Below are 26,451 nucleotides of genomic sequence, written 5' to 3'. Positions count from 1 at the left end.
CATGCCAGGAACAGCTAATTTCTTATTATTATTACTATATTATTACACTATTACATCATAAATTAGCATTAAGATAGCAGACTTTCACTGAATGAAATTATATTAGGTTATTGAGTCTCGTTTGGATCAGTTTTACTGTAAGCTTCAATCAGCTTTATTTGCCTTTTATTTAAAAGAACAATGCAATCAAGAAAGTGAGAAGTTGGGAGAAAGTGCAAGGAGATACTTTGAGAAGTATGTTTGAATGAATTGAAGGGATCGAGTTTCCGTTTGAGTCCAGGGGGCCATGTGGCGTACAGTATCACTCAGGTTAGATGTGATGTTTGTCATTTCGCAAGCGGGCGAGAGGGAGGGTTGCGTCGCTGTGGGAGTGGTCAATCATGTCCAATAAAAATGGCTCCTTTCATTCCCTTTAAATGCAACATGCTCGTTGCACACATGTTGACATGGTAGAAGAACATCTGAAGTGGGCACTTGATGATTTTGAAGGTTTAATCATTAAAATAAATAAAATAAAATGAAATAAAAGAAAAATAAAATAAAATAAAATAAAATAAAATAAAATAAAATAAAATTAAATTAAATTAAATTAAATTAAATTAAATTAAAATGTTAATGCATATATTTTTATCTTTGGTGACCGACTGTACTTTAGTACGTATAAACCTGAATAACTCTTGCGTTTTATCTCAATATATGCCAGCGGATGAAGAGGAAGTATAGCTTGTGTTTTACTCACGTCTGCAGTAGGGGAAGCCAAAGTACCCCGTGGCACACTTTGTACACTTCTGACCAATGACATGAGGCCTGCAGGGACATTGTCCTCCGGATGGGTCACACACAGATCCAGTGGACCCGGACCGGTCACAATCGCAAGGCAGAGCTCCGTCGTTGTAAAACGCCACCAGAGAGCGAGCTGAGTCTTTGCAGAATTGAGACGACGTTCTGGGGCTGAGGAAACATGAACACAAGACTTTTACATCATCTCAGAAGCCATTTGACACAGATTTACGTGGTTGAGTTTTATGTGGAATTTAAGTTTGTGCAAATTCCATTTTCATCTTTAAATTTATTTACATATCATTGTGGAAAATTTCCTCATTATTTAATAGAATTATCCTTGGATGATAAAACATCTAATAAGGTAAAGCTTCAAAAACTGCAGAAAGTAAGCAGATTTTGATATCACCCCTAGGGGGCAGTAGTTAGTCGAATAAACATCTGCTATTCTGTCGGGCCTGCAGTATAATGCATATGAAAACAAAACATCAAAAAAGCAATAAAATAAGAATTCAGGCGCAAACAAACAGTTCAAAATCCTCCAAAGCGGATTTAAAAGAAACACCAACTCAATAAAGAAGCCTTCTCCTCGGCACTGCTGGATGAAAAGTGCTGACTCATCCAGCGGCTTCTCTCTCAGGAGGTCTGGCGTGAAACGGCTCTCTGGAACCAGCAATAAATGATCCTATACAGAAGAGTGAAAAGAAATAAAAACATGGCATATAAAAAGAGGGATGAAACTTGAATAATAAACAATTCGAGCCAAAGTGAAAAAAAACACGGATGGATGACAAAACAACTGACGAGAATGAGAGTTTTTCGAGGCGGTACGATCACAGAGATGCTTGGCGGCTGCCAAGATTGCTGGCTAAAGTCAAGCACGGTGCGCCCGTCGGCGACCGCCGTGTCTCTGCAGCCTGACACCAAGGGGCAAAACGATGCGTTTATGGAACCTGCGAAAAAACGCAATCCACATTTCAGGAACTAACCAGAAGACGACAAAAGAATTATTTGATACCATAATAAATACAAATCTTGATTTCGCCAAATAAACATTTGCGATTGTGACCTTTCCAGTGGTGGCCAGCATCCACTCGTACTTCCACAGGAAAGGAAACGTGCTCGGGCTGGCGATAATGCACAACCAGCACATATCTGCCAGGGAGGGGCACCTTGGGGGTGAAGCTTATCTCCGTCTGGAGGGATGGAAAGATCATGCCTTGAAAAAAAATTCACCTGTGACCCAGTCAAGTGGTCAAGGTGGCCTTCTTTGATACCTGAGGGTATTTGAGTAGGATCACGTCACCATGAGGGGAGAAGTCGGACTGTCGTCTCTGCCGCCAGTCTGCGTTGTCTTCTTGTTGGGGGGCCGCGTTCAGTTTCCCGTCGTGGGCCGCGTGCAAAATCCAGCCTGGCGAAGGCTTGTCCACGTGGCTCAGAACACAATGCTGACTAGAACGATTAAAAAAAAAATACAAATAAAAAAAATAACAACAACAAACATGAAAAGCTTCAAATTATACAGAAAGTCGTAATACTATGAGGAGGAAAAACTCATAATCATAGTTGTTGTGATACTGTGAGGAAAATAAGAGCCCGGAGTGCACAGGAATAAAGTTGAAATATTACGAGAAAAAAATAACAAGTGATCTGAGGCTACAGATGAAAACTAGAAGAAGAAATATCCCAAAAATTACTATTAAGAGAAAACAAATATTAATTGCATTACAATAAAATCATGAAATTACATAAAAAAAACATATGTCATATTTGACAATGTCAAATGTGATGTGCAAAAACACGAGATTTTTTTTTTTTGTAAAAATGTACTTAAATAATGAGTCAATTAAATTGTATTGCACAAAAAAGGTGAGCAGGTGAGAATTTGTCTTGAGCCACAGGTAAAAACGTCAAGATGGCCGTCACCGTCTCCTCTCATTGCACGACAAAAGCAGAAAGAAAATGAGACCACCAGCATTACATGTTTTTTTTTTTTTCCCTACCTGTCTTCAGTGAAGCGACCGTGAGTGGAGACGCAAAGCACTTTGGCCTCCACATACTCCATGGAGAAGTCCTTAGCAGGAACCGCGTACACTTTGTGCTGCACACAAACGCATTGTTGACTCAGCATTGTCAGCAACCGAGATGGGTTGCCCCACCAAAAAAAAAAAAAAAAAATGCGTCTCACCAGCAGGAAGGAAGCCGTGGACATCTGCAGGAGAAGTTCCGTCCTGTGAGCAAGCTGCAGCACGGCCACTTGATTCCTGCTGTCCACCGCCACGCTCCGGCACAAAAAGCTGCACAGGTGGCAAAATAAAAATAAAAAATAAATAAATAAATAAATAAAAAGCAAAGCAGATGTTTGGTGCCATTTTGTCGCTACCATGATGAGCGAGACAGGACAGAATTTGATTTTTAAAATGGATGGAAAGACCCCGGCATTAATTAATTAAAGATTAAAAAAAAAATAATTTAATTATGTAAAGACTTCAATCTGTTTAAAATTAATTTAACTTTAATTATCTACATATTTATGTGCTAAAATTAATAAAAAAATAATGTATGTAATTTTATTTATTTTAATAATTTTTCATTTTATCCTTGATAGTTAAGCAATTACTTAATGAGATGAATCAATACATAATGTAATAAAATAGAGGCTGTTTTTTTAAACACATTTTTCAAACTATAATTTACAGTAAATAATACTGAATAAAATAAATTATTATTTTAAACGTATATGTAACTATTACATATTAATCATCCAGTCTTAAATGGGGGGGGGGAAATTATTAAAAACGGGATGGCCGTTTTGTAGGACTCACCTGTAGTCGCAACTGTAAACGTTGGCGCGGGCTCGCATCTGTCCTCCGTGCTGGACACCCACCAGGATGTTAACATTCTGGACATTGTCCACCTGGCTTGCGTACTCCAGGATGAGAGCATGAGGTCCAGGATGGGCCACACGCAGACTGAGCTGCAGCTGAGACTGGAGGACGCGCGCAAAAAAAAAAAAAATGGGTGCAATTCTTTCTCACTGCTACCACCTGGTGGCGGTCAAGTGCAACTGCCTTTAGCGGTGCAAAGTGCGACAGTATGTCACCTGTGCGCCATGCAGAAAAGCCATGTCGGGGTGATCCAGGGTGGGTCGCCGCACAAGTGCCTGCCTTCTCCTGCGACCCCTCCGGCTCGAGAGGCTTCCCTGTGACCCCGAAACCGAGCCGAATGCATCCATGGCCACGTGCTTGTACAACAGACAGCTGGGAGACACAACGGGCGATTCAACAAAAACATAAAAAATGTTGAGTGGCTCCTACGAGTTGAAAGCAAGAAAATACTTTTTATTCCTTTGTGCCGTGGGCACATATGTGCAGGGCTCTGTGACCTCTTGGTGCAGCAACGGCGCCTCATAGTAATCCTGAGGCAGCAGGACCAAATAGTCCTGAGGAGCAAGAAACATTTTAGCTTTGAAGAAAAACATTTGGGAATGACACCACAGGCCAAAAAGTATTGCGACATAAAGTACACGTTCATGATGGCCACTTTTGATTTTTACAACAGACAGAGTCGAAAATGAGGTAAGCAAATTTTTTTAAGTGAAAATGAGTAAGTGAGATATGCGAAAGATTTTTGAGAATAACATAATAATGCATTCTGATGTTTATTATTATAATTTGTTGTTATTATATTTAGTAGAAATAGTTCCAGTAGTGGTAGTAGGATTATATTATTATTATTATCATTACTGGCCAGTAATTAATTGATACTTAATAATTTATTGTATTTACAATTCATAAATAAACCAATTAGATAATAATTTTTAACAAAATAACCAAAAGGTTTGACATATTGCATTTTTTTTTTTACAAAAATTAAAAAAAATGTTATTGACAGGAACTGTTAAATTTACAGTTGATATAAAATTGGTTATTTTACTCTTTGTTTTAAAATAAATAAATTAACCAATTATTTTTTTATGGCATAGATCAATAATGCAACAAATATTACAGGATATTGATGATGCAAATGCTCAGTGGGCCCAATTAAAAAAAAACAAAAAACGGAAGGCTTTTTTTATGTTTATGGTACCACACAAATTCCTTTGCCTTCTCTTTTGAGCAACTCACCAGGAGAACGCCGGGTGCTTTGATGCGGATGATCCAGGTGCCAGGTGTGAACGCAAAGGGTTCAGCAAAGCCGTCACCGGGCACGGTGAGGAACGATGGTTGCGGACTATCCGGGAAAACCACTTCTTTACTCTGCTCGGACGCTGCAGGCGCACAAATGAAACATTTGATGAGACTCTAACGTGAATGTCGATGTCTTTCCATCAGTGATTCTCAACTTTTGGGTCGGGACCCAAAATTGGGTTTGTATCAACCCTGACATGGGGCTATGAATCATTTTAATTTTATGGCTTTATTGCTGAATTAAAGTCATTTTTCTAATTCATTTATTAGATTGTATTCATTAATATTTAATCACACACATTTGAATTAAAAAATATGTTATTTAACAACTAACTACTGGCAAATTTACTTCGCGTGGTTGAAGTGACGCAATCTAGATTTTTGAAGCTCTGAAGTGGCACGATTATTTAACACCCTAAAGAGAAAAAAGGATTGAATATCTTCAGATCAGAATCGGGCCTTGACGTTGAACCACAGTTTAAGCATTTAAATCCGATCTAATTTAAGGATGGGCGAGTACTGATAGCATTCATCAATATTGGGCCGAAACCAGCATTATTTCAAGGCATCGAGTACTCGTTAAGGATGTCGATACCAGACACTGATACTTATGGCAAAAAGAAAAATCTGATATGGAGTAAGTCTTCCTCGCCAGTAGTTGGCGCTACACATGGGTGAATCATCAAGGTCTTTACGTCTCGTCAAGTACTGGTTGTATAAATACAGTCGAGTTGAGAACCTCTGATTTGGACCGCACGGATGACTTGCATGGTGTGAGCATCACTCCCCCGAGACGGACTCACCCGCATGGCCTCTGTTATTAGCCGCCGCGATGCTACCACTCACACTGGCACGGCTCGGATTAGTCAATCGCAGCACCACGCGGAATAAGTTGCGCCTGGCATCTTTGGGATCAACATGCACTATCACTCGGACTTCACTCTGCAAGGGGAGGACGACAGCCACAAAAAAAAAAAGAAAAATAATGACTGGATGAGAAATTTGGAGGGGGGGGGGGGAGTTAGGAGGCAAAGGGGTTGCGCAATCATAAGAGGGTTAAACAACACACGGCAAACACGGGAGAGGAAAAAGGCAGCCAAGCGCCGCCCGCTACTTACAGTCGCAGCACGGCTGCGAGCCGGCTTCGGCCGCCACTGTGACCCTTGCTCTTAATCGTGCGGCGGCCGCCTTATCACGCCGGGTGGCGTAGCGCATTACAAGATGGAAAGTAGCAGGAAAGCCAAGAGGAAGGGTGAGGATCACCTCGGGCTGAAAAGAAACAGCTCAAGAAATTGCTGCAGGAAAAGTGCGGGAGATTTTGTTTTTGGGCGCAATTTCAGGATGAAGCTAAAATAGGCTGTGAGTGACCTTTCTGGTGAATTTCCTTTGAACGTTCGAGTAGTTTTTCGCACACTCTGAATGGGAAGCTTTAGCATGCATTACATGGGTTCGTCCTGAAATTTCGCCCAAAAGATTGTGAGCAGTGTATATTGGACTGAAAAAGGAAGATCTGAAGAATTAGGAGAGAAAGCGTCACATCGGAAGAGTAAGAGTGGGAAATCATCGAGTAAGACGAGGACGAGGCATGCTTAGCATAACGATGCAAACATGTTCTTCACACACTTTCATAAAGCGTACGTTACATCAATGAAAGTATTGCTTTGTCGCCATCTTGTGGCGTTTGGATGCCAACGCTCTATGCTGAAGTGAGTTGATTTAGACAAAAGTAGCGCTTTGCCACCATCTTGTAGCAACGATAGACAATTCACAACCTTTTGTGAGGGTGTCAATCACTCTTGGATGTTCATTATTCGTGGCAGGGCTTGTAATGTATTTGGAAAACATTTGTTTGGTATCGCAATTGTGCGATTGGACCAAAACAATCATTTGGCGCTTCTCACTTGACGGTCAGAGTGCATGCATGCTTACCTGGGCGGGCGACAGCTCAGCATAACCTCTCCAGCTGAACTCGGGGAACTCTCGGGGGTCGTAACCGAAACGCACAGGCCTGCCGTTCGGTGCGGTGCCGTCCTCCGCCTCAAACTTGAACTGATGCAACGTGGGGAAATAATAACTCGGGGCTGGCCTGAGAGAGAGAGAGAGAGAGAGAGAGAGAGAGAGAGAGAGAGACACCGACGATAAATAAAACTCATTTTTGACGCATTCAAATGTTTGTAAAAGTCTTACTGTGTGCATTTGAGGCCGTCTATGTTACCACGGCAACGGCATCGGCCAGACGTGGCGTCACAAGCTGCGCTGACGGCGCCGCCGACGTCGCATTCGCAACCTGCCAGGGATTCAAAATGATTTTTCATCAAGATGAGAGAGGATATTAGCGTGGGCTCACCTTGGCAGCCAAAATGATTCTTTTTCTGCAACAGGAAGTAGCCGCGGTCGCAGGAGTCGCACATCCGCCCGCCGACACGAGGCTTGCAGTGGCACTGCCCGTTTGTCTGCACAGATACAAAATAGTTGAAAATTGAGCTGGGTTTTAAAAAAAAAAAAAATTGATACATGGAACGGCATTCTTTTCAATTCTTAATGTAAATATTCATATTTTTACTAATGAACGGAGTTACAGTAAGAAATTTGTACAAATTGCAGCATTGATTCTTCAGAGAATGCTTTCCATACCAAAGTCAAATTGGTACTGCGTGAAATCCTTGACTGAATCGAAAAGCCAAGAGAATCGAAAATCGAATCGAATCGGGCCCTTGTGTATCGAAACAAATCAATTTTGATTTTTCGATCGACACTCAGTCTCAGTAGGCAAGGCGGATTTATTTGCATCAGACCAAATTCAAAATCGGAAGAGAGCAACTTCAACTTCAAACAACGTCAATTCGACGTCAAATTTAAACAAGGAATAAATCCAACAGAATGAATGAATGTTACGACGTAAAATTGCAACTACCTGCTCACAATCTCCAACACCACTCAGCGTCCCTTTGACATCACACCTGCACTCTGGAATGAAACACAAAAAAAAATAAAATAAATCGGAGCTGAAAAGGCTGTGATTGCCGGATATCGTCACTTTCATGGGTGTACAAAAGCTCAGCGGGAGCTTTAAAGTCAACCAAGTGAAATCAAAACATCCCCATAAATGTTCAGCCGCCAGCAACCAGAGGCATTCTCCAGATATTAAAAACCATTTTGTTGTAAAGGTCACATTCTTTCGACAGAGCCGATCTTTAAGACGGATAAGCGGGCCGTTTTTTTGTTTTTTTTTCATATATTTGACCGTTCCAACATTCTGGCTCTGTGCACCAACATGTTTTCAAAAGTCTCATTGCTTTTTTGAGTCATTTAAATGCAAAGATTTGAGCGACCTTGGCCAAAGGAAAAGAAAACGAGGTCTTCGAATGCTCATAAAACGCAAAACATCTTTTTATGTGCGGGTCTGGTGTTTTGTTTTTCTCTTGATTTAGCGTAAAAAAAAAATGGCAGAAATTGAAAATAGTGCAAACTTTTTTTTTTTTCACATTTCACATTACTGGCAATAAAGTGGCGACACATTTTGAGTCTCATGATACATTCCGAGACGTTTTTCTAACGAGTAGGCAAATTTCCCACTGCCACAAATGCATCGTGTGCACCACGGTTGTATAAGGTGAACTATTATTCTTGATCCTTCGGATATTTTTGACAAAAGATACTCGGTAACTGCTTTAAACGGTGTCACAGAGGCATAATGTCCGCTTTTAAAAGTTACCTTCACAGCCGTTTGTGTTGTCAGCTGCCAAATTCCAGTGAAGAGGCTTACACCTGTCACATAAGGCTCCCTCCGTGTTGGCCCGACAGCGGCAGAATCCCTGAAACAATTAGCGGAGGCAACAGGTGACCACAATGGATGTCTCTTTTGTTTTTTTTGTTTTTTTTAAACTATCATGATTGAGCGTCTGCACTGCTACTATTGTTCTCCATTCGAGGAATTCTTTCCTTTTTGTCACACATTCGAAACTTGGCAAAGTGTTGCTTCAACTTCTTGTTTTGCTTCCTTTCTAAAAGGCAGGAAGTCTCTTTCCCTTCATTTTAATTACGATGACATTTCAAGGAGGAAAACCGGCACTTCCTCGTTCAATCAGTCGGCTGGATGCGGTTTTAGCAACACAGCTGTGTTAACGTTGCCAGAAAGAAAAAAAAATAATAATAATTGATAGGGCACTCACTGATATAATTTTTACATGTTCTCCTCCAAAAAAAAAAAATTTGGTAAAATATTAAAAATCAGCACGTGTTCCCCACTCACATTTTGTGAAGGCATTATTAACAAGCTTCATACCGTTTGATGTTCCATGCTCTCCGTCCCATGCGGATTGCATTGACTGATGGAAGCTGGAGGCACAAAGTGATGAATAAATAAAGATTCTGACCCCCCAAAAAACCAAGATTGCCTTTTTTAAAATTAAAAAAAAAAAGTTTTTTTTTTTGGGTGTGCGTGTTACCTGAGCACGAGGGGAACCCGAGTCCTGAAGCGCAGCGGTCACACTGCTGGCCCGCCACCCCAGGCAGACACAGACACTGACCTGAAAGCGGGTTGCACATGGCCCCGTACGAGCCTTCCCAGGAACACTGGCACGCTGCATGAATGAAGCATGCAAAAAAGGTCAAATATATTCACATAAGACGGTCCAAACCGTCGTCTTCACGGGTTGAGCTCAATTCCTTAAAAGGAAGACGAGAGATGACGTGTCCCTCAAAGCGTAGGATATGAAATGAAACAGATATGACGGCAGGACGTTGGGGACAGCGTGGGAGGCCAAATGGGACGTCTGCTACACAGAAGAGGCCGTAAAAAGACGCATGAGAAGTGCCCGAGAGAACTGATTTTAAAGTTCCGTTCCAGGTCTGAATGGTTTGGGCCTGAAGACATTGACGAGATGCTGATTGGATATAAACCGAGTACGGCGCTGAGGTCGACAGACTTGGGTCATTTAGTGGAGCCGGGAATTCGAAGCAAACATGGCGCATCAGCATTTAGCGGTTATGCTGCACACAACTGGAGTGAGCTGCCAGAAAAAGAGAAGTCAGACTTGAGTGTAAATGCTTTTAAATCCAGGTTAAAAACTTTTTATCGTATTTTCTGATCGCTAGAGCGCCCCCTAGTGGTGAATGAAAATCCACAGAAAAGCGGCACCGTTTTATTAGCCGCATGGTTCAAAATGGAGGGAAAAAAATGTAGCGGCTTATAGTCCGGAAAATACGGTAGATCAATTTCAGGGTTTGGTCATTTTGGCAAGCTACTTTTCTTTTCTCTGCTTTGCTTCTGCCGTAAGCTTTTGCGTCTTTTGTCGAGTTGAAATGCGCTCTAGAAATAAAGCTGCCTTGCCTTGCCTTAACTTGAACAAATTTGCTTTTTGCTTTTTCTGCTCACGATCAAGCTGATTGCAGATCGCCTCAAGGTTGTTTTGTGCACAATCACCGCCATTGTTTGAGCCCTGTGAGGCCTTCAGCGGCTTTTCTTACATCGAGTGTAGAGACTCTGAGATGCCCCTCCGGTCACATTACCTTGTTGTATAATTTTACATTTTGGTATTTTGTTACTCGCTGCTGTAAAAAAGAAAATCCCCCCCCCCGCCCAATTTGTTGGGAAATGAATAATGGCTGTTCATGAAATGATGCATTTGTTTGTGCCACAACTCACCGGCGCATTCCGGGTACCCGTAGTAGCCCGGCGCACATTCCTCACAGCGCTCGCCTCCATAGTTGGGGAGGCAAAAACATTGACCGCTCGCACTGCACACACTCTCGGCCACACCGGCCCCATCGCAAAGACACGCTGGAGGTGGGGAAAGAAACCTTGAATTACAAATTTCATTAGTTTCCCGATCCTCTTCGGAACCCTCGTGTTGCAACTTCACACACGCGTTTGTCCTGATGAGCAGGCCCGCGTTTTATTAAGTCAGTTGTTCCTTATGGTGACTTCAACACAAACCGTGTGACCCGATGACGGGGAATTTGCTCGGCACGAGATGATAAGGTCGGGACGCACATTTGAAAGCGTTTATAAATTGATCGTCATGACAAACACTGATAAGATGTGCGCGTTCCAAAGTTGACGTGTGTCACACCGTGGCAATTTGGGAAGGAGTGGTAGCCGGCGCCGCAACGGTCACATCGCTGGCCCAACACTGCGCGACGGCACAGGCAGCGTCCCGAAGCGTCGCACACCTCGCGCTCGGTCCCTCTGGAGTCACATGCACACCCTGCATGCGCACACACACACACACACACACACACACACAGGGTCAAATAAATGTTGTGACGCACAAGTGACAATTGACCTTTAACGCAACTTCTTCCAGGGAACTACCGCTTTAGTTGGACTTTGTTCATGCACGGTTATAATAGTTTGGCATTTGTCATCCTAGTTAGTTTTTATTTCGTTTTGATTTTTAAATTCAGTTTGTTTAATGAGGTTTTATTTTGGGGGAAAATTCTTTGGTTTGGTTTAGTATTAGTTTTAGTTATTTTTTTTTAAATATGTAAAGTATTAGTTGAGTGCAAGCAAACATATAATATTAAAAATGTAAGTGATGTAAAAAAAAAAACATTTGCACACAGCTGGGCACTTGACCCTTTTTTGCCGGTCAGTCCTCCGCCCTTTGGCAACGATCTTGTTCATAAAAATTGTTGGACCCCAACCCCATTACGCCCCCTCCCCCCCAAAAAAAAACGTCCGTGCACCACGCCACCGCTGGCGAGATGCTAACGGCAGAGGTTTATTTGAACATCATTATCTGGCTAATTTACAAATGCAATGATCTTATTGTGGTCTTATTCGTTGCCTTTGTCGAATTATTCTTCATGAACGTGCTCAATGCAAGTAAGTACACAGTTTATAGAGATTGTGGTATTGCCCCCCCCTCTTTGCCACACAGTGAGTGCACAATATAATCATACTCACGCTGACAATTGATTGAGCCAAAATAACCCACAGGGCAACCAGTAGGCACTAAACAGAGGGTTAGAAATAAAATGTTAATCGTATAAAAGTATTTTTATGATCAACTTTTGATATAACAAATCTGCACATACCTATAATGGGTCCAGAAGGGGATTCGGTGGTTGTCTGGTATGCAGGATAACCTGCAAATTACAAGAAATAAATATATTTGAATCCAGAGGGAAAATTTGAAAAAAGAAAATTGGAAAAAAATTAGTGGGTTAAATTACAGTCGTGCCAAAAGTCCATCAATGCATTTGGTAAAAGTCAACATGGGGGAAAAAAAATATTTTTCACTTTGACTATTTTTAGTCTTTCGAAACCCTTAAGATGCGTTTAACAAAAGAACAACACATAAAAACATAGAAAATTGTTTCAAGAAAATCAACTTGTTCTCTAAATTTTCAAAGTGACTCATTTATTTCCGTTCCCAAATGGTTGCCAATAAAGCCTCCGAAAACTGCTGTAAAAACTACTGTATCGTACAGAAAGAAAAACACTCCAAAGGATAGCCAACCTTGGAAGGAAAAAAAAAAACAAACTCCGAGCTTATCTTTCCGCCCTGGCAGAATTTAACAAGGTGATAAGATGAGGAAACGCAACATGTGTGTCTAACGGAGCTGGCTCTGCTTTAAAAGCTGCTCGAGCATGCAGACTGTCGAAGCCTCGACGTTGAACGTCTTTAATATTTCCCTCTTGTCGCTTTGAGGCAAAAAGTGACAGACGGAAAACAAAAACAGGAGCGGGTTTAGTTTACCACGGGTCACATGACACAAAACTTTGATTTGCATTCAAGATGAACTCACGAATGCACCGAGGGTAGTAATAGTGTCCCGTTGCACAACGATCGCAGTTGTCTCCTGCAAACTGCACTTTGCAGATGCACCGCCCGGAAGCCATTTCGCAGCCTGCGGCGGTCCGCTCGTCGCACCTGCAGCCTGCCGACGCACACACATGCAAAGACCAAATAAACAAACGTGACCTAACTTCTCTTGAAAGCTCCGTCTTGAAAATGACCTCCCAAGTGTATCTGTAATTAAATCCACACTTTCCCCTCCTTCGGCCATTTTAAAAGACTCAAAAATATATTTAAGATTTTCGAACAGTCGCCAGTTACGACTTTCAGGTTTGTTGATTCCGAATAGCGCTGCCCCCTCACGAGTGAGTATCCAATCACAAGACGCGTTCATCACCTTTAGCGTAAGGCCAGCGAGAAGGCTCACTGTAACCAACTCGTGATCTGATTGGCTATCGCAACTGTCTATCAACGGTAAAAGCCCCCTTGAGACACAGAAGAGACACCCGCACGATTGTATCTGAAGGCCTCGGAGGAATAGTGCGTGCTCCTGGTATTGTGAAATCTGCCTAGCAACACGAGCTAGCTGAATTCTGATTGGATAAAAACTCTCACCTAAAAATATAATATGACATCAATGTGAAGAATATGATCATGATTTCTTGATTATGTTAAGCCACCAGAGAAGGCCTTGACCGCCCGCCACTATCATTTTTTTTTTTTTTTTAATTTCTGACCAAAATTCCATATTGTTTTCCCAAAACAAAAATCCTAATTTGTCTTTAGCATGGCATGGCAGGCCGGGTCAAATGTCAGTCATTTCCCACCGCTGACTTCAACCCTCCACTTTGTAGCGGCTCGTCCTATGAGGAGGAGCAGACATGAAGTGCAAGAGAAATGTAAACAAGCCAAGTGCCCACTTGAGAGCAACATTTCTATATATAACTATTTTTCTGTCGCATGCACTTGCAATTCCTTTTTCATGCATTAAGCGAGCAAGACAGAACGTGCCACAGATAGTCGTGCTTTAAATCCTTGCTGTGTATCATCAGCACAGGCCTGCTGCCATTGTTCTTTTATGCAATCAGCTCCCCCCCCGCCCTCGCACGGCGACACCTGTTGCCTCAATTGTTCTGCAGCATTTCTCGTTGTGTACAGCGGCAACTGTGATGAAATGCTGCCTTCACAGATGAAAGTGCTTTCGTTGTCTTTGGGTGCTTGCTTTTTTTTGGGGTTTTTCTAAACTCTTGGCTCTGCTTTGCTGGCTTGTTCAAATCCCCTAATTCTATAACAGGTTGCCATGGTAACGAGAGAAAGCAATATTTGAGGCGGGGTAAACGGTCGTTCGCTGGCAGGAAACGGGTTTTTTCTCCAAATGAAAATAAATTGGGTGTTTGAAGTGCATTTGGATGAAAGCATGTAAGACATAAAAAAATATAAATATATATTAATAACACTTTTGTGACACATTTATTTTTAATCAGAAAGGCAAGTAAATTTAGCTCGATTGCAAATCTGCCCTTATTTTTTCTCTTGCACATCAGGTTTTAATCACAACAATAATAATAATAATAATAATAATATATTTATGAATTAATGGAAGGGGTTAAGGCACAGTTTTTTTCATCATAGCTATAAATTACAACAAATAAAATTCATATTGTGCAAGCTTTAAAAGGTCACAAAAAATGCAAATATCTCAAAAACCTCATGTGCTAAAAAAAAAAAAAGAAAATGTTTTTTAATTCAGTGTCAAAATATGTTTAGGGAGAACATTAAGCCATCTCGGACTAAAACTTGCTGCTGACCATTGGAATGTCTAAATTTTTTGGGGTGGAATCACTTTTTAAAATATTAAAATTTTAAAAGTTTGAGTTACTCTTTTTATGTTGGACTTTTTTGGGGGAAATCTCAATATGACAAAAATATTCCTCACGTATGCATCCATTCGGAGATTCGGGAGCGACGCCATGAGGTCTGAAGTAGCCTTCAATGCATCGTTCACAGTTCACGCCAGCAGTGTTGTGCTAAATAAAAAAAATTTAAAAAAAATAGTTAATGGTGGGTGAAGGAAGTGAAGCTTCAAATTTGCTTCGTGAACCAGTTGTTGTATTTTTGAGTCCTCTAGATGGCACTGTTGGTTTAAATAAAAGGTGAAAAAGGTACGTGAGCTTTGGGGCCAATGTTGAACAGAGAGCGCCCTCTACAGGAGTCCAAAAAGACTACAACTGCCTCATGAAGCTGATTTGAAGCTTCGTTTACCCATCACTGGGTGAAGCCACCAAGAAGTGGTTCATTTCAGAAGAATAACGCTGAACACAACGATTTGCAGTACTCGTCTAAAAACTGAGCCTTGATTTCTCAGCTCCTGTTTTGATCTCATCCAGTTTTGCAGCTTTCGCTGAAAGTGGCCAATGAGAGGACAGTATCTGCACTATACTGTCCAGTGTGTGTGTGTTTTTTTTTAATACAGCAGACAGTGGGGAGTTCTCTCACTGACTGTCGGAAGTGGGATGAGTTGAGATGACGCCGTCTGTATACTCCCCCCCCCCCGACTAAACACACACACGCACACACAGGAATCAGTTCAGACTTGACGAGCGCTTCATACCTGGCAGTCGATGCACACGCCTCCTCCGCTGTAGCCGCCGGAGATGTCTAAACTTGCTCCTCTTGCTTCCACCTCTGGGTCGTAATAACAGTCGGCGGCATGACCGAAGCACTGGCAGGCTGAGGAGGAAAGCCCCAACACACGTACACGCATAAAATCAATCCAAATGCGTCAGTAAAACGCACCAAACTGCTTGTTAAGTATTACGAGAAACAATAAAATCCAGACTAAGATACGAATGCTTTTTTCTGTTACGTCACTGATTATTCATAAAGAGAAAAACCATTAGGTTTTATAGGCGAGTCCTCACTTTTGTTATTCGACTTTTTAACCCCCTCAACACACGCATTAAAAAAAAACAAAAAGCACCACTGCCACCTACTGTAGTAGATGAGTAATTACATTTTATTCCGGGTTTCTAGCACAGAAAAAAAAGAATAAAAAAAAAAAAGGTCATATGCGTGCCCCTAGCATCACAACCGCAATGCGTAACCAGATTAGCTACCGGTTAGCATCACTTCTTCTTTTTTAGTCCACTGCAGGAAACGAACTGCACTCACGAAAAATGTTTAGAAATGGCTCCAGTGTTCATTTAAACCATTAGAATACCACAAACATTGATCACACAAGACTAAAACATTTCAAGCTCATCTTTCACGTTAAAAATATTTTGTCTTTTTTTTTTTTTTTTTTTTTTTAAAATATTGTTGTCTAATAGCCACTCAACAATACAAACACATACGCAGGGCAAAAGACTCACCAAGACCACTGAGGCTAAACTCTGTGCCTGCAAAAAAAGAAAATCTAAATCCCTCAGTCAAGATGTATCCCATGTTTCCTTGACAACAATTACTACTTTCCTGTTTCGACAAATTTGGCTGGGGTATCATCTGGCCTTTTGGGCATGACCGAAAGAGCACAAAAAAGCAAATAAACTATCATCGTATTTCAGAGAAGACCTGAAAAATAAATTCCACAAAGGGTGCACGCTCGCCATATGAGGAATGCCCTCCCCACTCTCAATGAGGCGCCGAGTGATACCATATCGGGGCATCGACAACGGCAGCAAGTGGACACTTGAGTTCTCAGCGCCGCAAAGTCAGACGGCACGTCGCGCACTTACGCTGACACTCGTTGGGGCTGTCGACAGTGGCGGCGCGCCACCGCTTCTGGCTGAAACCCGGGCAGCAGCGGTCACATGACTCGCCGCAGGTGTTGTGTCGGCACTCGCACCGGAGCCTGACGACAGGACATAAATCGCATGGCATCAATCGAAATGTTTTTGTCTTGGGGAGTTCAATGAGGTGTCGACGTGTTTTATTTTAAGTGCACGCCAACTACTTGACTTTCATGACATGAGTTAAAAAAAAAAAAAAAACTGATGTTGCGCAATCCCTGACGTGTATTCCGCTTTAGTGGTTCAGCACACGGAGCAGAACATTGCCGTTGACATGACAGCATTTGTTTACAAAGTTAGTTATCACTGCAGCTAACAATCGCGTCTTTCACCATTGTGATGTCCACAAACGAACACATGAGGTCAAAGCAAGGCGGGAAGAATGCCTTCACTGTCGAAAATGTCGGTTAATGAATAAACGCACATGCTTGAAGGACGTTAACGTTTGACCAGCTCAAGAGAAGAACTGCTGGAGGTGGAGTACAATTTTTTTTTTTTTTTTTTTTTTAGCGGGATAACGTACTTGTTTGGGTTTTCCGGGTTGCGAGCGGCCCCGCACACCTGAGCGTGGCCGTGACACACGCAGCGCCCACCGATGCTGATGTCTTTGATGCTGTAGTAGTACTGGACAGAAAAATTGGAATTAGAGCATTCGGATGGAATGGTTGCTTGGCAACAGCAAAATTCAGGAAGGTTATGGAGATAATTCTGTTGGATACATTTATCATCATTCCATAGACATATAATAAGAATAATTTAGGACCTAAGATAGACCCTTGAGGTACCCCATAAATCACTTCAAACAGCTTAGATTTTTTTTTTTTATTTATTATATATTTTTTTTAACTGCACATATTGATATACAAGTAACTTTGCGTACATTTAGGAGCCAACCATCTTTTAGCATAATAATCTAATTAATAGTAAGGTATGATCAAGACTGTCAAATGATTTTTCTTTCGGATCTATAAATGCACCAGCTGCAAGTTCTTTATCTCATATGCTCGTTGATATCCGTTCCACAAATTCTTGTTCAAAAATCCACAATGACTGTAATTGACCATTTTATGTTTCTCCGTGAATCAAGTCTGAGTGAGAAATTTTGCTAAAATTTGTGAATTGATATTCTAGTCCATTTCTATAGATAAGTAGACCTTTAGCTATTTCATGTTAAGCTCAGTGAAAATGAAAACGTGTCCATAGGATGAAACTAGTGATGAGTAAACAAAGCTTCATGAAGCAGTTGTAGTATTTTTGGACTCCAGTAGAGGGCACTCTCTGTCCTGAAAGCTCACTGACTTGCCATTTTTTAAACCAACAGTGCCATCTAGAGGACTCCAAAATATAACAACTGGTTCATGAAGCTAATTTGAAGCTTCATTTCCCCATCACTAGTTGAAACATTCTCTCATTTCAAGAAATTATTTGCCTCGCTCAAATATTCCACAACATGAATCTTACGGATGACCAGTCCCGGTTCAAAATCATAAAACGAGCAAGCAGTGGCGGTCTCACCCTGCGTGTGACGGTGGGATCTCTCTGGGCTTTGGAGATGAGGTGGCCCAGCAACGTGTTGGTGCGCAGGAACTGCAGGCGCACGTTGGTGGCCCTGGTGAAGTCCTGCAGCACCGGTGAGCGTGTGAAGTCCCTGGAACCGGGCCGACCGTTGATCAAGGACACCACAATCTGGATGTCGCGAAGGGCGTGTTTATTTGTCAGTACTTTTGAACCCCCCCCCCCCTCCCCCATTGGTCGAATGATGTTGTATTTACCTCTCCGTTCTCCAGAGGGACGATTCTAGAATAATCCGTGGTGCAGAGTTGATCGTCATCGTTAACCAGGCGAGCATTGGGTTGCTTTCCGAACCTTTCGATGCACTCACGCTTTGAATCTGCGCGCAAACGAAACATTGTGAGTTTGCTTCATGAATTTTAATAATCGTGGGCATTCACCCCATTTTGGTCAGGAGTGCTGGGAAAATGAAGCTTCAAATTTGCTTCATGAACCAGTTGTTGTATTTTTCAGTCCTCTAGATGGCACTGTTGGTTGAAACAAAAAGTTTAAAAAATGGCTTTCAGGCCACTGTTGAACAGAGAGTGCCCTCTAGAGGAGTCCAAAAATACTACAACTGCTTCATGAAGCCGATTTGAAGCTTCGTTTACGCATCACTAGTGGACAGCGATTTCCCGGGCACATGCAAAATGTTCACTATGATCATGAAAATAGAATATAAATGTTAACCTGAATCAATTTGTCAAATAATTTAGCATGGACAATATTTGTTTTTTTCGGGAGGTCATAAATTTAACCACTTTTCACTTTACACATGATGTAGTGTGTGGAACACACACACACAAAAAAAAAAAATCAACGTAAACGATGTGATACTTTGAAGCTCATTTAATGATTTGACAGCTGGGTCAAGAAAACACTTTTTTTTTTTATTTGAGAACTTACGTGCGAAATACTGCCACGGGGTAAAAGTCTTCCCGCTGTCCACGGAGCGTTCCAGTACCCACAGATCGGGTCGAGGGGAATTTGCAAACTTTATGATGACGTAAGCAACATGGAACAGCTAAAAAAAAAAAAGCGAAATTAAATATGCTGAAAGCCCAAAAGTGTCTTTGAGGAGTCAATCAAAGCAGGCCGGCAAGTTCTTGAAAAGAGCTCAACTTGAGCCCACATGATCCGTTCCCTGAAAGCCTTTATCTCCCTCGCTCATTGAAAGCACACAAGGGCGACCGACGTCTGCGATTGTTTCTGGCAAAGCGCACATTTCCATTTTGTCGGCAGCGCGGCATCAACAAGCAGGTGACATCAGCTCGACGGAGCGTGACGAGTAATGGATGCTCGTCAAAGCTCTCTTTGTTATCGTCTGGCACGGGCCGTGTGTGTCTTGGAGCCGCCGACGAAAGCCTCACCTACACTTGACCGCACGGGAGGATTTTGGACGTCAACGCTTGGAAAAGATCCGAAGGCAATATTTAACGTGTCAATAATGGGGGCGCCATCAAGGCAAATTCTTTGGCATTGAAGTGATTGATGAAAAAGCAAAGCAGGAATATCGCGTGCGCCTTTATTTCGAGATATTTGTCGAGAATATTTCCCTTGATGCGTCCCAGGCAGGCCCGCACTCGCCTCGCATCCATCAGTGCTTTGATTGAAAACAAAAAAAAAAAGCAGGCAAGTTTTGGTTTCTCTTTCAAGGAGATATATGCATTTTTTTTTCATCACAATTTAAAGTTCACAAGTGTCTCAGTCACATCTCCGTGAAATGCTTTTCGCCAAATACCGCAAAAATCCAAATTGATGTTGAAAGTAAACTTGGCTCTTTTGATGTGCAGCCTCAAGAAAAGAGCATCGCTGTTACGAAACACCCGGAGTTACTGTTTTTAGAAACCAAAGACCGAGTCTGAAATCTCGGGGCGTTGATAGAATCAGACCTGACTTTTAGCAATCAATCGAAACATCCCTTTCACGATCTGGAAAACATATCCAGATCGAAGGCTCGCATGCGACAGGCAGATCACGAGAAACTTATCCACGCTTTTATCTCCAGTAGACTTGATTATTGTCTTCTGATTGGATTCCTTGAAAAAAAAGACCATGGAAGAGCTGCAGCTCCTTCAGGACGCTGCAGCTCGAGTTATTATCAGAACAAAGAGATCAGAGCAGATCGCTCCAGTTCGAAAGGCTTTGCACTGGCTCCCAGTTAGCTGTAGAAGCGATTTTCAAATTCTGCGACCGCTGCGTAAATCACTGAATGGTTTGGGACCTGAATAGATTGAAGAAATGATGATTGAGGACAAATGTAGAAGGCTCTGAGGTATGCAGACTCAGGTCAGTTAGTGGAGCCGAGAGTTCAAAGGAAACATGGTGAAGCTGCATTTAGCTGTTATGCTGCACACTAATGGAATAAACTGCAGGGACGAATGGAAATGCTTTTAAATGCAGGTTAAAAATTTTGCATTTTTCTCAAACCTTTGATTAAGGACCTCTATACAAATAAAGTTGTATAGTATTGTAAACAATTTTAAATATGTTTTTTTCTTTATTCATATTTATATTTATATTTTTCTTAGATTTTTTTTAGATTTTTCTTTGATTTTTCTTAGATTTTTCTCAGATTTTTGCTTGGATTTATATTATTTAGATTTTCTTAACCCACTTTTATTTCTGCACTTTCCTTTCAACCGTTTTAAAATGTTCTGTTAAATGTTGTTTAGTCATTTTTGTAAGATACTTTTATTTTTTTTAAAGTTAGAGAGATACCGATTTGACATCCAAGATGAACGTACTTAATTGATAAGGTTGACGTCTCCATACTTTTTGTCCATATCAGACCCACTTCAAACAACATGAGGGCTGCTCTGGGTTTGTTTCAAGTGTGTTTAGACTGGCCAAGCGCAGTTACACGGAGAGAAATGAAAGCAGGCGATGTCACATCAGGGTTGGTCTTAGCCGGGAAGATTGCTCTCAAAGTCGGCGGTATCAACAACTCAGCCTCATTTCGCTTAGTAAAGAGTTTTTATTGGAGGTTGGATGCATAAATTGTGCAGCGACCTAATGTAGCGCAACCTAAACAGAGCGGCGTTCATTAAAAGACGCAGTTGAGACGCCGGGGCCTGACATGCAGCTAACTTCTTAATCCGTTGTGTATCTATCACACGGGAGAGAAGATTTTCACCAGCGTGAGTTACGGCTCGTGACAGGTTCCCGAACGCGGCGGCACGCTCGGCTTCGCGGGGGCATTAGGAGGGGGCGGGAATGTGGCGCTATGTCCGGAATTTCAGATGGATCCGCATGCCAGCCAGCACGTCTCTGACCGGCCTTCCCTCGCCCAAAGACCAGCTTCTCCCCCCCCCCCCGCCCCGCCCACCCTCAACCCCTCCTCCTAAACTTCCTGCCAGTTTTTTATTGATGGCGGCGGGTCGCTCCCCGGCAAAGCTTTGGTTCTATTTTCAGCTCGGGTGTTTGTCGGTTTTCCTCTGCTTGCTCATCCTGTTGTAAGAGCGGAGGTGTTCTTTGATTAGATTGGGGGACACGCCCAAGAGGGCACGAGATTAATTCGTGCAGCATTTGCTCGTTCATTTTTCAGAAATTAAAAAAAAAAAAAAAAAAATGAAACAAAGACTTGTTTGGTCAATATTCCCTCGATTTTATTTTCCGATTTTGTCCACATGGCCGAATTGATTGTTCATCTTTAGTTTAAAATGTAAAATTAATTCCGGGATTACGGGCGACATTTTTTTTTTTTTAACTCATTCACTGCCATTGACGGGTATAGAAGCCAAAAAGTCTATTCATTTTACCTGGGCTGGCAGTGTAAATCGGTAGTGCTGGGAAAATGAAGCTTCAAATTTGCTTCATGAACCAGCTGTTATATTTTTGAGTCCTCTAGATGGCACTGTTGGTTGAAATAAAGTTTTAAAAAAATGGCTTTCAGGCCAATGTTGAACAGAGAGCGCCCTCTACAGGAGTCCAAAAATACTACAACTGGTTCATGAAGCAGATTTGAAGCTTTGTTTACCCATCTCTATAAATCAATACAGCGCCGGTTCATGTGACTTGTCCGAAATCGCCATTTCTGTCCCAAATTTCTAAATCGTTCAGCCCTACTCCGTCTTTTCAATATTCACTTTGTTGACTGCCTCTTGGACAGCGTTCACACCCTTCCTCTTCCCCGATGTAGACAGCACATTCAGCACAACTAGAATCGACCAAACAATCCCAAACATGCCTGTCTGACTTCTACTGTATCAGCTTCAGCTCCGTGTAGTAAACTTCCGTGAAATCACCGCATGACTTGGCCCTGATGAAAATGGACACAGCACAGCAAAAAATAAATAAATAAAAATTCCCTCCATCTTCCTTCGTCTAAATTCCCTGGAAATGGACCGATTATTTGCAACCGCCGTGCGCATGCTTAAGGTCGACAATGAAGCAATGAAAACCGTACATTGACTCTCCTCACGGAAGATTAGAGCACGAAGCACGAGTCCTATCAGATTCTCTGATGATGTCATTTCATATTTTTGCTCCCCCAGCGATGTTGTGTTGTAGTAACCAGTGTTGTATTTCAAGATTTATCTCCAGTATTTCTTAGTGACAGCTTCTCTCAGCATTCATGTGTCATATAAACGGGACGTTCTATATCGCTATTCCTAGAAGAACCTTTGATAAAGTGCTACCACTCGTTTGTGACTCACACGAACAGCTGACTGAGAGGCCCCGTACCGACACACCTTTTCGATTCCCTCTCGCATATTTGACTATACGAGTGTCAAGTGTTAATTTGGAGGTCAGAAACCCGTCCAGGAGGCAGCTGGCCCGCAGGATTTCACACCTCAGGGTGCTCATTTGTCACAGACACACAAACTGGCTGTGAGCTGTCGGTGCTAGGTAATTCACAAATGACAACAAACACACGCAGGCAAAGACACACACACACACACACACACACCGGGCATGTCGGCGGGCAACCACGGTGGGAATGTTTTGACAGCACATCAGTGTTTGTCAGAGGCATTTACACTTACAAGGAAGAGAAAACGTTGACTTGGAAGGACGTTTTTTTTTAACGGTCGTCTGGATGCTTTACGTGTGGTGCATATGTGACGCTTTTAGAGGGGGTGCAAGGTCAGGAACCCGAGATGCACGTGCACGTCAAACAGTTCATACATGTCACAATTTATCTTCTGACCTACTTTGATAGCCTCCTGGTGGCAATACTCACAAGTGAGGTCAGGCGGAGTTACTTTTAAGTGTTTTTGTTTGGTGTTTCGTGTCTGGCTATGACAACTCTGGCTGATGCTCGTTTGCCACCGTGAGGAAACTTGAATGTGGATTTACAGCAGGCGGCATGGTGGAGTCCTGGGTTAGATTAATCTACCTCATGGCTTTTTAATTTTTGAATCTCTAGCCCCTATATATATGTATATATATATATATATATATATACACAATTACAAGATATTATTCAAGTAAATACCTGTTAAATTTTTCAGAAAAATAGTAGTTGAAAAATGTGATTAATTAAATAAATATTAATTAATTAAATATCAATCGCAAAAAAATTGGTAATTAATTATAATTACTGATTTTTTTGCGATTGATAGTGAAAAAAAAATAGTCAAAACCATGAATAACGCCCCCGTAAAAAAGGTTACTGTAATTGCCTATAAAGGCCACTAGATGGCAGCAAGGTCCGCCTTGTGTCAAAATGAAGCTCCACAACTCACTCACTCACAAAAGTTCTTTGGCACCGAGATGGCACCAACAGATGGCGGCAAATTGCTTTGGCTTGCGCACAAAAACAGTAATTAGGTGAAATTTTTCAGCGAAACAGTTTATCGTTTCCGATAAACATCTAGGACCTTGTCACTGACATCATTATCGATGTTAAAAAAAAAAAAAAAAAAAGGTCCTTAATTGAAAAAAAGAACAACTTGGACCTCTACGAGAGTCACAACTTTGGGGTTGCACTGTGTCTGTGACTTATTTGGTTCCACTCATGATGTAGACAAGAAGCCAAAGTTCAACCGAAGGGCACGACAGAGGCCAGAGTCCACATCCTGGCACGTACAAGTCCTCCGAGAGGCTGATGTGAGAGCAGAAGAATGCCATTCAAAGAGGAGGAGGCATCACCTTCTGTCACAGCGGATCAGGTCCGTCGCAGGCTTGCGGCGGGCGACAATGCATCAGTGCAACTGTGTGTGTGTGTGTGGGGGGGGGGGGGGGGGGGGGTTCCATGGGGCACAACAGGTGGACAGCGGAGGGCGGGGAGTCCACTAGTCTGGTGTATTTTTCTCCATGACTCCATGGTGGAATTAGGCAGTTGGCAAAGAGTCACCACAGAGCTGCAGTCGAGTGCGTGGAAAAAAAACAAAAAACAAACAGATACGCATCTCGATGTGATTGTCATCGTCTCATTGCAAATTTTTGGCTGCGACTGCAATGAAAATGCTTTGTGATTGTGTGCATTGGGCATATTTTTAAAGATACACAATCATCAAACGTCAGCACGTGTGTGTGTGTGTGTGTGTGCGTCAAGGTTATTTTTCTTCACAAAAACTAACAAAATAACAAAAAACTATCCGTTCATATGTTATCTGTTCTCCTCACGAGGGTCGCGCAGGGGGGCCGAAGCGTATCCGAGCTGTCGTCAGGCAGTAGGCGGGGTACACCCCGAACTGGTTGCCAGCCAAATTGGAAAAATATTTTCATCAACAAAATCAAATAAAAACAAAATTAAAAAATTAACTATAACCACACTTTACGTTTACAAAACTACAATCTAACGACAGCAAAAATATCCTTCATTTTTGTCTTTACCCATTAATTTATGACACAAGTCTTTTAGGTTGTTTTAAAAGGGTTAGGTTCATTTTTAAAATGTTCAGTTTTTACTTTATAAAACTTATCTCGTACACAAGTAATATACACAATTTTGTGAAAACTAAAACTAAAACTAAAACTGAAAAAAAAAAAAAAACTAAAACTAAACAGTGCATGTGTGCACGTGCAATCAACAAATGGCCAGTGGAAATGTTTGCATCGACTGTTTTAAATCTTCTCTTCCAGACCAGTCGTGCTGATGCTTTTTGATCCAAAAATGTGGAACAACTCCACCATTATACAAGCGCGTCATAGAAACCGGACGACTATTAGAAAAGGCACAACGGATTGACTGTATGGAGGCCTGGAAAAAAAGATTCTAAATTAGCTCACATATTTTCCCACAATGAAGCCGCAGATTTATAAGGACGTGCAGGCCAGCGGTTGCCGGCGACGCAAATTTGGATTTCAATTTGAAATTCCCCATTCCTCTTCAAAATGGGAAAATGGTGAGGGCTCGCAAAAACCGATAGTCCACAATAAAGATTTTCTTTTTGTAATAAATGTGTTCGACAACTGGGGGGAATGAAAATATGTTCGGAATTCGTGTAATTTCTCGCACCGTTTACTTATGCAGGTCCGATGACAGCACGGTTGTTTTTTTTTTGTTTTTTTTGTTGAAACACTCACCACCAAATATATCACCTCTGTATTTGTTTGCGCTGAGAGGGTCAGGTCATTTTTTTAGCAGCGCTTTGTGTGTGTGTGTGTGTGTGGTGAAAAGGGGGGGGGCAACTTTTTTAAAAGAACGAGAGCGCAGAAAGGACATCCCACAATAAAGGCCTGGAAGGACACAAAAGGGGGCGACGGCAGCAAATACAACATTCACAGCAACTTCGGTGGGAAGTGGAGTCCCGACTGAAGGGATTAGGTTCCGAGGGAATGCTCCGAAAATTGCATTCTTGAAAGCAGATCACTCAGCTGAGCCAAAGCCGTTCCCTGTACCTGAACCTAATCGACCTCTCCTTTCACACAGTGAAAAACAAGCACACTCAACATCGTCGCCTGCTGAGGGAGGGGGTAAAAAAAGGAAACCTTAATTATCAGCAAACTACATAGTCTCCAGTCCAATTAAAGCAACAAAACCAACACGAGGTAAGCAGGAGGACTTTTTTTTTTTTTTTAAAGCTTCATAACAATAGTGTCAAAAAAATGATCACGCGCCCCCAGAAAATGCAAAGAAAATGACTAAAAACAAATCCATGATACAAGGCTGGATTTACAATTCTGGTCCAAGTGGAAAATTGTGATTCAAAATTGATTTCTTGCTTACAAGTGGTCCATGTTTTAGAAACTGCCAGTTTCCATGTATTAGCGCCTTTCGCGGAACACATGAAACTTACACTGATTTGCAAAACTGCTCCGGAAAAAAATAAATAAATAAATAAATTTCGAGCCTTGGGACATGGCTAGCTCGTATTAAATGCCATCACAAAAAAAAATCCACTTTTCAAGGACACTTTTCCACTATATCGTTGTCATGACAACAAGCAAAACAATTCATGTAATGAGCCCCTAATTAGTTTACTGTTGTAAAAATGCCAATAAATC

The 26,451-nt window shown here is 41.8% G+C and overlaps 1 protein-coding gene across 3 annotated transcripts in view; it reads right to left on the bottom strand.

Annotated features, from left to right (window-relative positions):
- LOC148326368 (laminin subunit alpha-3-like) overlaps positions 1-26,451 on the bottom strand; it is a 54,698-nt gene that overhangs the window by 23,876 nt on the left and 4,371 nt on the right. For 2 of the 3 annotated variants that reach the window (XM_088310871.1, XM_088310873.1), the window contains exons 3-33: positions 18,961-19,078; positions 18,276-18,394; positions 18,019-18,189; positions 17,027-17,127; positions 16,450-16,565; positions 15,327-15,445; positions 14,652-14,742; positions 12,726-12,857; positions 12,012-12,062; positions 11,881-11,928; positions 11,045-11,179; positions 10,618-10,752; positions 9,419-9,553; positions 9,256-9,308; positions 8,686-8,785; positions 7,885-7,937; positions 7,318-7,423; positions 7,158-7,257; positions 6,900-7,056; positions 5,774-5,912; positions 4,908-5,050; positions 4,119-4,222; positions 3,884-4,040; positions 3,606-3,769; positions 2,969-3,077; positions 2,784-2,881; positions 2,058-2,232; positions 1,850-1,976; positions 1,585-1,733; positions 1,350-1,465; positions 740-951 (exon numbers count right to left, since the gene is read on the bottom strand). In XM_088310871.1, the coding sequence (XP_088166997.1) occupies positions 740-951; positions 1,350-1,465; positions 1,585-1,733; positions 1,850-1,976; positions 2,058-2,232; positions 2,784-2,881; positions 2,969-3,077; positions 3,606-3,769; positions 3,884-4,040; positions 4,119-4,222; positions 4,908-5,050; positions 5,774-5,912; positions 6,900-7,056; positions 7,158-7,257; positions 7,318-7,423; positions 7,885-7,937; positions 8,686-8,785; positions 9,256-9,308; positions 9,419-9,553; positions 10,618-10,752; positions 11,045-11,179; positions 11,881-11,928; positions 12,012-12,062; positions 12,726-12,857; positions 14,652-14,742; positions 15,327-15,445; positions 16,450-16,565; positions 17,027-17,127; positions 18,019-18,189; positions 18,276-18,394; positions 18,961-19,078 (3,733 nt within the window). The remainder of the gene's footprint in view (positions 1-739; positions 952-1,349; positions 1,466-1,584; positions 1,734-1,849; positions 1,977-2,057; positions 2,233-2,783; positions 2,882-2,968; positions 3,078-3,605; positions 3,770-3,883; positions 4,041-4,118; positions 4,223-4,907; positions 5,051-5,773; positions 5,913-6,899; positions 7,057-7,157; positions 7,258-7,317; positions 7,424-7,884; positions 7,938-8,685; positions 8,786-9,255; positions 9,309-9,418; positions 9,554-10,617; positions 10,753-11,044; positions 11,180-11,880; positions 11,929-12,011; positions 12,063-12,725; positions 12,858-14,651; positions 14,743-15,326; positions 15,446-16,449; positions 16,566-17,026; positions 17,128-18,018; positions 18,190-18,275; positions 18,395-18,960; positions 19,079-26,451) is intronic. The other variant, XM_088310872.1, reaches the window with a different exon arrangement.

This window comes from Idiotropiscis lumnitzeri, chromosome 12, assembly GCF_059441095.1.
Source record: "Idiotropiscis lumnitzeri isolate Australia: NSW breed Sydney's pygmy pipehorse chromosome 12, RoL_Ilum_1.0, whole genome shotgun sequence".
NCBI lineage: Eukaryota > Metazoa > Chordata > Actinopteri > Syngnathiformes > Syngnathidae > Idiotropiscis > Idiotropiscis lumnitzeri.
Note: the sequence above shows the minus strand (reverse complement) of the source record. Positions and strands in the feature narration are given on the sequence as shown.